The sequence below is a fragment of the Phodopus roborovskii genome, unplaced genomic scaffold (assembly GCF_943737965.1).
Source record: "Phodopus roborovskii unplaced genomic scaffold, PHOROB, whole genome shotgun sequence".
In the NCBI taxonomy this organism is placed as follows: domain Eukaryota; kingdom Metazoa; phylum Chordata; class Mammalia; order Rodentia; family Cricetidae; genus Phodopus; species Phodopus roborovskii.
This window is the reverse complement of record NW_026126485.1, coordinates 3,786,276-3,799,990: the sequence shown is the minus strand read 5'-3', so window position 1 is coordinate 3,799,990 and position 13,715 is coordinate 3,786,276. Positions and strand designations below refer to the sequence as shown.

Here is a 13,715-nt window from a genome sequence, read left to right as displayed (position 1 = left end):
ATAACAGTAACTTTGGGGGAGGGGTTGCTGGCAATGGGGAGAGGATGGTCCCATGTACTCAACTAGGAAAAGACAGAGAAAAAAAGCACAATTGCCCCTCAAAATGTTTTTCAGTTATCCAGTCTCTTTAACATTGTCAACTTTAATGAATCATAGGTTTGATAAACCATAAAAATCTAGCTTTCTCTATCTATCAGGCCTTTAGGTACTGTCCTCTCTGTTGTCCCCAAATCAGTATGTAGATGACTTAAGTAAAAGCAGGAGTGATACAGAGAGGTATAGATATCAACATATACATTCACAAGTTAAAACAACTTCTCTTTCTAAGGAGGAAGGGAAGTAAAAAATGAAGAGTCAGTCTGTGACCCAAAGATAAAATACTTCAACTGCTGATGAAGATATAACAAAAAAGATGTATAAAAAATAGGGATGTGCTAGAGTAGATGCTGAGTATATACAAAACTCTGATAAATAGGTAATAACTTTATAGTTATTAAGAGTCTATCATGACAGACTTAGACTTCCTAGGGGAAGCTTTATGGGCTTTACCCTCTCTGAGGAGCAGATGGGAGGAGGGCAGAAGTGGGGAGTGGAAGTAAGGGAAGGAGGGGAAACTGGGATTGGAATGTAAAAAAAAAAAAGTATATACAAATGGTCACAAAAAAAAAAAAAAGGAGAAGCCAGGTGCTTCTCAGAAAGAAGAGGCAGGTAGACCTCTGTGAGTTCCAGGCCAACCTAGTCTACACAGGAAGTTCCAGACAAAACTTCTATCAGAGAGGACAAGAAAACAGAAGAAAAAAAAAAAAAAAAAAAAAAAAAAAAAAAAAAAAACCTTATGGATAACTCAGCTAAGAAATACATTATGTGCACATACATGGAACAGTGGGACAGACTGGAAAATGGTAGAGCCCTAACCTACATCCTCTGACTGAATTCCAATCTTTCTGAGAGCCACCAATTATAAAGATAAAACCATATACATAACCAGCACTCCTTCCTTCACACTGGCCTTGAAAGCATGAGTAAGAAATGCCTGCACAGGACCAAGGAGGATATTCCTCTAGACCTCAAGATGCTAGTCACCCGACTGCTTTTTCTTTGTAAGACAAAGTCTAATGGAGGCATGTGCTGCACCCAAGAACACTTAGCTGTCCTTCTGTGAGCATTCAAATTATTATTTCTGAGTAGAGTCTTACATGGAATTTACAGTATTCCAGGGGAAGAAGTTGAGTGATAACACTTATGTAGCTATGTGATAGGCACTGTAATTTTTCTGTACTACTTTGACTTTCAGAATGTTTCTTAATATAAAGCTACTTTTACTTATACTTTTCATAATATTAAGCAATAGCATTGCCACAGTAATGTGACTTAACAAAGAAACTGATTTCCTCATATCTGGTAGACAGTCTGAGACTGAGGTGCTGATGATGTTTCTTCTAATGTCTTGCCCTGCAGCTTGCAGATTGCTGACTTCTTGTGTCCTTTTATATGCCCTTCCCTTCACCTGTTCATCTGTATTTTGTTCCTACATGGACACTAACTGTGAAGGATTATATGTAGATCCACTTGTTCCTGTAACAGTCACTTTTTAAAGGTCCAGTCCAAACACAGTCACATTCTAAGTACTGAAGGTTAAGACTTCAACATACCAACTTGTGGGAAAAACAATTTAGCTGATAAGCACAGGAAATATTAAGTTGGACAAAGTGGCTCACACCTGCATTCTCAATATTCAGGAAACTCAAGCAGGAGGTGTCAAGTTTAAGGCCTTCCATGCCAGTCTGAGCTATAGAATACAGGATTCTAAGATGGCCAGTAAGACCCTGTCTTGAGAAGAGAAAAGAAGAGGGCAAAGGGGATACCAAAATGGCTCAAATGCCAGCACTCAACAAAACTGGGTAGTTCACAAATAGCTATAACTCAAACTCCAAGAAATCCAATATCCCTTCTAAGAGTTGTAGGCAACTGAAAACACAAGGCAGACAGACACTCTCTCTCTCTCTCTCTCTCTCTCTCTCTCTCTCTCTCTCTCCCCTTCTCTCTCTAAACAAACAAACAAATAAATAAATGAAAGGCTAGACATGGTGCTACATGCTATAATCCCAGACTTGAGAGGCTGAGCCAGGAAGACTGCCACATGTTCAAGGCCAGCCTGGGCTACCGACACACTTCGAATATCAGGCTAGTATGAGCTACAAAACAAGAAAGGCACATGAAGAAGAGGAATGAGGAGTAATATGACCAAAATAATTATGTACATGTGTTTAATTCTCCAAAAATTAATACAAATATCATTAAAAATTATCAATAAATACAACCAAACAAAGCAAGAAAAAAGAGGCAACCATTACCTGATATGATCAGGTGTGGAACCACAGCAACCACCAACTATATTCACCAGGCCATCCATAGCAAAGTCCTGTACAGAGAAAGTGAGTTCATCTGAATTCTAAATGCACCAAAACAAACTCAGCATAAGAGTATTTACTTTGTATATTTTCTGAATACTAAGATTATACTAAGGAGAGATAAACATATTTACTTTAGATTAAAAAATGCCACAAGCCCTAACTAGGTAAAAGATACCATGGACATAGTTCAGATACTATGAAACCTTTTATACTATCTGAAATACAGTAGAAACGTTATTTGCCTATCTGATGAAATGAATGTTTTTACCCACATGACCAGAATAAATATGAAATAGATAATGCATTTTCAAGAAACATATGAGTATTATTTTTCAATTTAACTTAAACTTTTTAAAATAAAAAATGAAAGTCCTGTCACATTAGCCATGTTTCAAGTGTTCCATCAAATGCATGGGGGTAAGGTGCCACTGATCAGCAGGGTCTCAAACAACAGAGGCTAGTGAGTGAAAAGTGAGATGAAGGAAAGAGGCTGAGAAAGCAGAACTCCAAGACCATCTACTTAAGATAATTGAAATTGCAATCTCAGCACTCAGGAGACTGAGGCAGAGAATCATGAGCTCAAAAACAGCCTGGACTGTAGCACAATGCTATCTCAATGGAAACAAACAAAAAAACCCTCTCTCAATGAACAAAAAAAAAAGGACACTGAAAGTATAAGAACTGACTCAGAAACAGTCTCAGAAAAAACATCAGTGAGCTAGGAGATGAAAATTCAAAAACTGAAGACAAACGGAGGCATCATTAGATGACTACACTAAGCAACAGCAGTAGTAACCGTCTCATGATTCAAAGATGTCAAGAGAGGGAGCCAAGTGGACATCCAGTCCACCAACCCAGCAGTCTGAGGTTAATGACAGGGAAGTCATTATATGATAGCATTGAAAAGGGGACATTGTAGAGCAATGTCTCATTTAGTTTGGAGGACCTTACTGGTAATTTTCTAATAGCTACCACTGCCAATTGATAAGTAAGCAGACAGCTAAGCTCTGTCTTATGCTTCCACTACTTTAACTCAGAATACTTAAACTTTATCTTGTTATTCATATACTAGATTTTGAGGGGAAATTATGTTAAATCCAAATATTATCTTCCATCATGCAACTATTCTGGAGGCTGAAGCAGAAGGATAGCAAGCTTAAGAGCAGCTTAGGCAAGGCAGACTGGATCTCAAAGCTAATTAATTAATTAACTAATTAATTAATAACATTGTATCTGTCTCTTCAAAACTAAAATGAATGGATACCTGACCTTTAGGTGACTGGCCATCATGGACGGTGTTTCATCATAGTCACCAAAAGTATTGGGAAGACCTGAAAAAGAACATTTCAACCATTATTCAAAAGTATCTTAACAAATATCTAAGTGCTTTAAAATTAATACAATTCTGTATTGATAATCAAATTATAACTGCTTACAAGGTGAACAATAATACTGTATTGATATAACAGATAGCATAACAACAAGAAAATCTGAAGAACACTTACTTTTCTTTTACATATTAACCAGAAAGTTCATTCCCACTTGGATCAGAGTGCTCCAATTTCCACCTCCAAGCCCCTTACTACAAGATAAACTCATTCTTACAAAACTGCTCATGTGGAAGACACCCTGTACACACTCCCACAGCCTTTGAACTAATGAACATCTGACGTGCATTGAGACCAAAACCAAAAAACCAGCCTTCTTTAAAGTAGTTAAATACTTCTACTGTATTTCAGATGGCATAAAAGTTTTCATTGTACCTGAACTATTTCCCACGTGTACCTTTTACCTAGGGCTTATGACATTTTTGTTTCTAAAGTAAATGTTTATCTCTCTTTAGTATAATCTAATACTTTATCCTCTGATTATCTAGTTTCCTGTTGGAAACATGTCCCGCCTCTAGTTACCAGAGGGAAATAAAATATATTATGCATTTTCTAAGATCTATTTATGAGTAATGTGCATGTTGCTCAAATTTATGTCTATGCACCACCTGTGGTCCTGGTGCCCTAGAGCTGGTGTTATGGATAGTTGTGAACCAACATGTGGGTGCTGAGTAGTAAACCCAGGTCCTTGGCAAGAACAAGTACTCTCAGTCCCTTAACCATCTCTATAGATCCTTTCTATACATTTTTAAATGTATACACTTGAGACTGGTGAGATGTCTCAGCAAATAAAAGCATTTGCTGAACAAGCCTAATGCTCTGGGTGCAAGTCTCAAAACCCACAGTAAGAGAGAACCAATTCCCAAAAGTTATCCTCTAACCTCCATCGCACGCTGTGACACACATGCAATTGCACCCACACATATAGATCATTTACACAAATATTAATAAAATTATTTTAAATTTTTTAATGTATACATTTGGACAAAAATGTACAGAAAATGATTTTTAGTACTAAGTAGCTGAACAGTACTGGGAAACCTGGCCGTCCCAGACCAAATCATCAAATACCTGTGAAATGTTTAGCTGCCATTAACTAGAAATCTTAGCTTTTAGAACATAACACATAATACTACCCACAATGCATTTCTGCTAATAAACAAAATGGGGAAGATATCCCTCTTATTTTGGCATTTTTCTGGCTATATTCACATGGCAAAACTCTTGTTAGTGATATAACTAGATATTTGCCTGAAGTTATGGCCTATTTTAAAACTGCAAGCTGAGCAAAATTGTTCTTTCAGGTTTAAGGGGAAGCACTAGTATAAAACCAAATATGTTTTTTTCTTTTGGCATTCATGTTGAGTCTCGAACAAACACTTGAGCCTCCCTCCCCTATATGTACACATGTACACACACAAACATACACACCCCTACAACACAGATTCTCCAAATCAAGATGCTACCCCATTTACCATGACTTGAATATATCCAGTTCTTCATGTGTAGCCCCCTGCACCCCCCTTCTTAAACACACCTGCATTTGGGTAACAGAGGACGTAGGCTGTTGTACATTTTCCAATTGTTTCAATGAAAGGCCTCATTTCAGCTGCACCCAGAGCACAATTTAATCCAATGCTGGTAAAAGAGTAAACAAGACGTCAGCATCATCATCTTTCATTCAAAGTATGTATGCATATAAGTTATTATAAAGAGATGAATGCAAACAGAAATACAAGATTTTTGGTGAATAAACTATTCTGTATGATCTTAGAATAGCTGATATGTGTCAATTCATATTTAGGAAGATCCACACAATAGACAAAAGTGAGCTCTAATGTAGACTGGTATTCAGTTAATAATGCATTAATACCCTACAATCCCAAGGCAAGATGTTAACAGGGAAAACTGGTAGAAGTGTGGACAGGGAGGAAGTATACAAAACTCTGCCTTCTACATTTTTGTTGTTGTTTTAAGTAAATCTTTACCTGACCTAAAGCAAACAAACTAAAGCAAACATGATTCTCTGATCACTGATTTTCAACCGGTCCTCACATCTCCCTTAATACTGCTAAGTCCAAGTCCAGGCACGATAGCAGATGTCTGTGATCCCAGCACTCAGTAGGCAAAGGCAGGAGAGCGCCTTAGAGCCACAGCAAGTCTGAGACCAGTCTGAGCTTCAGGAGATGCTGACTCAAAAACAAACATATCAAAAGGGGACGCAAGGTCTAATGCATGGTTAACTTAAACTGAACAGACCTTTTCAGTTTAACCAATTTATTAGTATGTTCGGGAACTTTCATCATGGTATTATGGATGAGAATGGCCCCCAGAGGTTCATGTTTCAGTTTGTGAAAGTATAGGTCTGGCCTTGTTGGAAGAGGATTGTTGCTGAAGGAAGACTTCAAAGTTCCTTAAGACTTTCAATGTACCCTTCCTAGAGGTTATATCTCAAGATGGGAGCTCTCAGCTACTGCTCCAGCACCATGCCTGCCTGCTGCCATGCTCTCTACCATGATGGTCATGAACTCTAACCCTCTGAAACTGTATGCCCTAAATTAAACTCTTTCTTTTATAAGTTGTCTGGGTCATGGTACTGTATCACAGTAACAGAAAAGTAATCAAGACAGCTTCTGTCACCTGGATTCAGCATACAAAAAGTAACACTCTCAGTAAGGATGTTTGAATGTTTTCCAAACTTAGTTCCAATGCTAACTTGACTTTTCCACAGTTGACTTTACCCAGCCAAGCAGTCTTCAACTACAAGTACCTAGAGATAAATGGCAAGTAATATCCACCCAGTTCTTAGGGCTCTAATAAAGCACAAATGAAACATCACATATGGACATTCTTGATCAACTATCCAGTTCACCTACTGACATTAAGTCACTCTGACACAGCCATGTATCCTGTCTCTCTGCCTAGCAGACTCTAGCTCAAGTCTTCCAACACAGTTAAGATGTTGCCATGTCTAAAGAGCCATCTCTGAAACCTACAAGGACTCACCACATACAGCCAGATTTCCTTCACTGTTTCTGTACAGCACCAGCTGTTCTACCATATGTATTTGGGGAGAGGGAATACAAGGGAGGCATGCACATCTGGAAGTGAGAGGACAACTTTCAAGAAGGAGTTCTCTCCTACCTACCATGTGGGTCCCAGTGATCAAATAAAATCATCAACCTTAGCAGCATGTACCTTTACCTGGTGAGCCATATTTTACATTCTTATTTAGTGAAGTGTTTCTCCTTAATATGGATTACTTCACTTGGCCAGTCTTCCAGGGCACGTAGCCAGATTTCAATAAGTGATAAATTAATAATAACATGGTATTGATTCTATTGTTCTTTGTTAAAAAAGAGTTTAATGATAACAGTCAATCATTAAACAATAGTTTCTCATAAGTTAACCCTTCTCCCATGACTGCTAACTTCTAATACCCTTCCATTCTTATAAGATAAAAACCTAACCTTTAACATTCCTACTTTATTTTATTCTAGAATGCTTCTGCATGTCCCACAAATTGGGAGGAACACTGCCTTAACATTTGCAATCACTGCTGTGAAAATGTAAATTAACTATTAATAGCCTAAAGTAAGGCCCAGCCAAGCAGTCTTAAACTAGAAGCAGACTCACAGGCAAACACTTGACTGCCCAGAAGGTACGTGGCCCATCCATTACAGTGGCCTTGAAGCCCTTAAAGTCCAAAAGACAAGAGGAAATCCAGTGCACCAAGGAAATGTCACAGTAGAAACACAAAAAGAAGGCCCCTCTGAGGCCATGTTATACAGTCTCCAATAAAAAAAATGCCCCAAAACAAAGAGTCACTCACCACAGTGGGTCTGAATGAGACACGCTGATGACAAATGCCTCTACGGTTTGGCCAGAAAGAGTCCGTCCACTTTTATCAACAATGGTTCCAGAAATCTGAATTAACAATGTTAACAGAGCAACAACTTAGACTCTAGTAATGGTCACAAAGACAAAAAGAAACGAACAAGTGGAAGTTCTTCATTCTCTCATGAGGGAGAGAACTGGCACAACGGATATATGACAAGTGACTGGAGAAGAAGGACACACTCAAGAAAAACCCAAGCAGCCTTAGATATCACATGCCACGCCCATCCCTCCTCAAGCCCTAATAGGACCTAGTCTTTAATCCTTTGGCCTCTTTTAAACAGCTTGTCCTCCATCAATCACTTCTAGGAGGAAGGTAAACAGAGGGGTACTTTCTGAAAGATATGCTACTGTTTCAGGGAGGGAAAAATCCTACACAAAAGCCCTAACTGTAAAGAAAATTCTTAAAGAGGAAGAAGGGTTCTCAAGCACATATTTAAGAACTTACAAAGATAGGCCGGGGAGCAGCATAATTCTCTTCAAAGAGTTTCTGGAGCGCAAACAAGGCAGCCTGTAAAAACACAAGAATACCTTTATTTCTGAGAAATGTCCAAGGTCAATCGAAATACCTGATCAGTATGTACCTTTTCCCAGAGCTCTTCAGACAGGATACATTCCAAGCTGAGGATAGGAAATCTTCCCTAAATGTCTAACACTGTTCTTGACTGTAACACTGTACATGCTAACAGATACTCAGGTAAGGGAATCTCAAAAATGTAACACTGTACATGCTAATCAATGCTCAGGAAGTCATCTCAAGTGTAACACTGTACATACTAAGCAAAGCTCAAGTAAGGGAATCTCAAGTGTAATACTGTACATGCTAACAAATACTCAGTTAAGGGAATCTCAAAAATGTAACACTGTACATGCTAATCAATGCTCAGGAAGTCATCTCAAGTGTAACACTGTACATACTAAACAAAGCTCAAGTAAGGGAATCTCAAGTGTAACACTGTACATGGTAACTAATGCTCAGGTAAGGGACTCTCAATTATAATACTGCACACACTAATGAACACTCAGGTAAGAGATTCACAATGTAGCACTGTACATGCTATCTAGAGTTCATGTAAGGGAATCTCAAGGGTAACACTGTACATGCTAACCAATGCTCAGGTAAAGCAAGCTCAAGAGTAACACTGTACATGCTAATTACTATTCAGATAAGGGAATCTCAAATAACACTGTACATGCTAAACAATCCTCAGACAAGACATTCACAATAAACCACTATACATGCTTATAAAGACTCAGGTATGGGAATCTCAACTGTAACAATGTACACACTAATGAATGCTCAGGTAAGAGAATCTCAAGTGTAACACTGCACATGCTAACCAATTCCGAGGTCAGGGAATCTCAAGGGTTAAACAGGACACACTAGAAAATGCTCAGTTAAGGGTATCTCTAGCGTAACACTGTACATACTAACCAATGCTCAGGTAAGGGAATCTTACATTTATACTATACTCAGTAACCAATGCTCAGGTAAGAAAATGTCAAATGTAACACTGGACATACTAAGCAATGCTCAGGTTAAAAAAAATCCAAAGTGTAACACTGTACACCCTGACCAAAGCTCAAGTAAGAAAATCTCATGTGTAACACTATACATGCTAACCAATACTCAGGTAATGGAATTGCAAATGTAAAACTGGACAAGCTAACCAATGCCCAGATATGGTAATACCAAATACACACCAATACTCATGTATGGGAATCTCAAATGTAACACTGCACATGATAACCAATGCTTAAGTAACTGAATCACAAATGTAACACTGCACATGCTAACCAATGCCCAGGTATGGTAATCTCAGGTATAACCCTGTACACACTTCCGGTGCTCAGGTAAGAGAATGTCAACTGTAACACTGTACATGCTAACCAACGCTCAGGTAAGGCAAGCTCGAGAGTAACACTGTACATGCTAATTATTGTTCAGATAAGGGAATCTCAAATAACACTGTACATGCTAAACAATCCTCAGGTAAGACATTCAGAATGTACCATTGTACACGCTAATGAACGTTAGGCATGGGAATCTCAATTGTAACACTGTATATGTTAAACAATGCTCAGGTAAAAATAAATCAAGTATAACACTGTACATGCTAAACAATCCTCAGGTAAGAAAATCTCAAGTGTAACATTGTACATGCTAACCAATGCTCAGGTATGGAATCTCAAGTATAACACTGTACATGCTAACCAATGCTCAGGTATGGAATCTCAAGTATAACACTGTACATGCTAACCAATGCTCAGGTATGGAATCTCAAGTATAACACTGTACATGCTAACCAATGCTCAGGTATGGAATCTCAAGTATAACACTGTACATGCTAACCAATGCTCAAGTAAGGGATTCTCAAATATAACACTGTACATGCTAACCAATGCTCAGGTATGGAATCTCATGTATAACACTGTACATGCTAACCAATGCTCAGGTATGGAATCTCAAGTATAACACTGTACATGCTAACCAATGCTCAAGTAAGGGATTCTCAAATATAACACTGTACATGCTAACCAATGCTCAGGTATGGAATCTCAAGTATAACACTGTACATGCTAACCAATGCTCAAGTAAGGGATTCTCAAATATAACACTGTACATGCTAACCAATGCTCAGGTATGGAATCTCATGTATAACACTGTACATGCTAACCAATGCTCAAGTAAGGGATTCTCAAATATAACACTGTACATGCTAACCAATGCTCAGGTATGGAATCTCAAGTATAACACTGTACATGCTAACCAATGCTCAAGTAAGGGATTCTCAAATATAACACTGTACATGCTAACCAATGCTCAGGTATGGAATCTCATGTATAACACTGTACATGCTAACCAATGCTCAAGGTAAGGGAATCACATTTTACACTGTACTCAGTAACTAACGCTCAGGTAAGAAAATGTCAAGTGTAACACTGGACATACTAAGCAATGCTCAAGTAAAAAAATCCAAAGCGTAACACTGTACACCAAAGCTCAGGTAAGAATATCTTAGGCATAACACTGGAAAAGCTAACCAAGAGTAGGTATGGTAATCTCAGGTATAACCCTGTACACACTTCCGGTGCACAGGTAAGGGAATGTCAACTGTAACACTGTACATGCTAACCAACGCTCAGGTAAGGCAAGCTCGAGAGTAACACTGTACATGCTAATTATTGTTCAGATAAGGGAATCTCAAATAACACTGTACATGCTAAACAATCCTCAAGTAAGACATTCAGAATGTACCATTGTACATGCTAATGAACGTCAGGCATGGGAATCTTAATTGTAACACTGTATATGTTAAACAATGCTCAGGTAAAAGAAAATCAAGTATAACACTGTACATGCTAACCAATGCTCAGGTAAGAAAATTTTACACTGTACTCAGTAACCAAGGCTCAGGTAAGAAAATGTCAAGTGTAACACTGGACATACTAAGCAATTCTCAGGTTAAAAAAAAATCCGAAGTGTAACACTGTATACCCTGACCAAAGTTCAGGTAAGAATATCTTAGGCATAACACTGGACATGCTAACCAATGCTCAAGTAATTGAATCACAAATTTAACACTGGACAAGCTAACCAATGCCCAGGTATGGTAATACCAAGCAAGTTTAACACTGTACACATTTACTAATACTCAAGTATGGGATGGATGCTTAGGTAAAGGGATGTCAGGTGTAACACAGTACATGCTAACCAATGCTCAAGTAAGGGATTCTCAAGTATAACACTGTACATGCTAACCAATGCTCAAGTAAGAAAATTCAACTTTAACACTATACATGCTAACCAATGCTCAAGTATGGGATCTCAAGTATAACACTGTACATGCTAACCAATGCTCAAGTAAGAAAATTCAACTTTAACACTATACATGCTAAACAAGCTCAGATAAGGGGAATCTCAAGTATAACACTGTACATGCTAACCAATGCTCAGGTATGGAATCTCAAGTATAACACTGTACATGCTAACCAATGCTCAGGTATGGAATCTCAAGTATAACACTGTACATGCTAACCAATGCTCAAGTAAGGGAATCACAAGTATAACACTGTACATGCTAACCAATGCTCAGGTATGGGAATCTCAAGTATAACACTGTACATGCTAACCAATGCTCAGGTATGGAATCTCAAGTATAACACTGTACATGCTAACCAATGCTCAGGTATGGAATCTCAAGTATAACACTGTACATGCTAACCAATGCTCAAGTAAGGGAATCACAAGTATAACACTGTACATGCTAACCAATGCTCAGTTATGGGATATCAAGTATAACACTGTACATGCTAACCAATGCTCAGGTATGGAATCTCAAGTATAACACTGTACATGCTAACCAATGCTCAAGTAAGGGAATCTCAAGTATAACACTGTACATGCTAACCAATGCTCAGGTATGGAATCTCAAGTATAACACTGTACATGCTAACCAATGCTCAGGTATGGAATCTCAAGTATAACACTGTACATGCTAACCAATGCTCAGTTATGGGATATCAAGTATAACACTGTGCATGCTAACCAATGCTCAGGTATGGAATCTCAAGTATAACACTGTACATGCTAACCAATGCTCAGGTATGGAATCTCAAGTATAACACTGTACATGCTAACCAATGCTCAAGTAAGGGAATCTCAAGTATAACACTGTACATGCTAACCAATGCTCAGGTATGGAATCTCAAGTATAACACTGTACATGCTAACCAATGCTCAGGTATGGAATCTCAAGTATAACACTGTACATGCTAACCAATGCTCAGGTATGGAATCTCAAGTATAACACTGTACATGCTAACCAATGCTCAAGTAAGGGAATCACAAGTATAACACTGTACATGCTAACCAATGCTCAGTTATGGGATATCAAGTATAACACTGTACATGCTAACCAATGCTCAGGTATGGAATCTCAAGTATAACACTGTACATGCTAACCAATGCTCAAGTAAGGGAATCTCAAGTATAACACTGTACATGCTAACCAATGCTCAGGTATGGAATCTCAAGTATAACACTGTACATGCTAACCAATGCTCAGGTATGGAATCTCAAGTATAACACTGTACATGCTAACCAATGCTCAGTTATGGGATATCAAGTATAACACTGTGCATGCTAACCAATGCTCAGGTATGGAATCTCAAGTATAACACTGTACATGCTAACCAATGCTCAGGTATGGAATCTCAAGTATAACACTGTACATGCTAACCAATGCTCAGGTATGGAATCTCAAGTATAACACTGTATATGCTAACCAATGCTCAGGTATGGAATCTCAAGTATAACACTGTATATGCTAACCAATGCTCAGGTATGGAATCTCAAGTATAACACTGTACATGCTAACCAATGCTCAGGTATGGAATCTCAAGTATAACACTGTACATGCTAACCAATGCTCAGGTATGGAATCTCAAGTATAACACTGTACATGCTAACCAATGCTCAGGTATGGAATCTCAAGTATAACACTGTACATGCTAACCAATGCTCAGGTATGGAATCTCAAGTATAACACTGTACATGCTAACCAATGCTCAGGTATGGAATCTCAAGTATAACACTGTACATGCTAACCAATGCTCAGGTATGGAATCTCAAGTATAACACTGTACATGCTAACCAATGCTCAGGTATGGAATCTCAAGTATAACACTGTACATGCTAACCAATGCTCAGGTAAGGGAATCTCAAGTATAACACTGTACATGCTAACCAATGCTCAGGTATGGAATCTCAAGTATAACACTGTGCATGCTAACCAATGCTCAGGTATGGAATCTCAAGTATAACACTGTACATGCTAACCAATGCTCAGGTATGGAATCTCAAGTATAACACTGTACATGCTAACCAATGCTCAAGTAAGGGAATCTCAAGTATAACACTGTACATGCTAACCAATGCTCAGGTATGGAATCTCAAGTATAACACTGTACATGCTAACCAATGCTCAAGTAAGGGAATCTCAAGTATAACACT

At 38.3% G+C, this 13,715-nt stretch overlaps 1 protein-coding gene across 1 annotated transcript in view; it reads right to left on the bottom strand.

The window, feature by feature from the left end:
• Positions 1-13,715, bottom strand: part of Mtr (5-methyltetrahydrofolate-homocysteine methyltransferase) — an 87,100-nt gene that overhangs the window by 54,563 nt on the left and 18,822 nt on the right. Inside the window, exons 7-11 of the mRNA XM_051194752.1 lie at positions 8,148-8,210; positions 7,635-7,729; positions 5,340-5,440; positions 3,684-3,745; positions 2,355-2,422 (exon numbers count right to left, since the gene is read on the bottom strand). Coding sequence (XP_051050709.1) covers positions 2,355-2,422; positions 3,684-3,745; positions 5,340-5,440; positions 7,635-7,729; positions 8,148-8,210 — 389 coding nt within the window. The remainder of the gene's footprint in view (positions 1-2,354; positions 2,423-3,683; positions 3,746-5,339; positions 5,441-7,634; positions 7,730-8,147; positions 8,211-13,715) is intronic.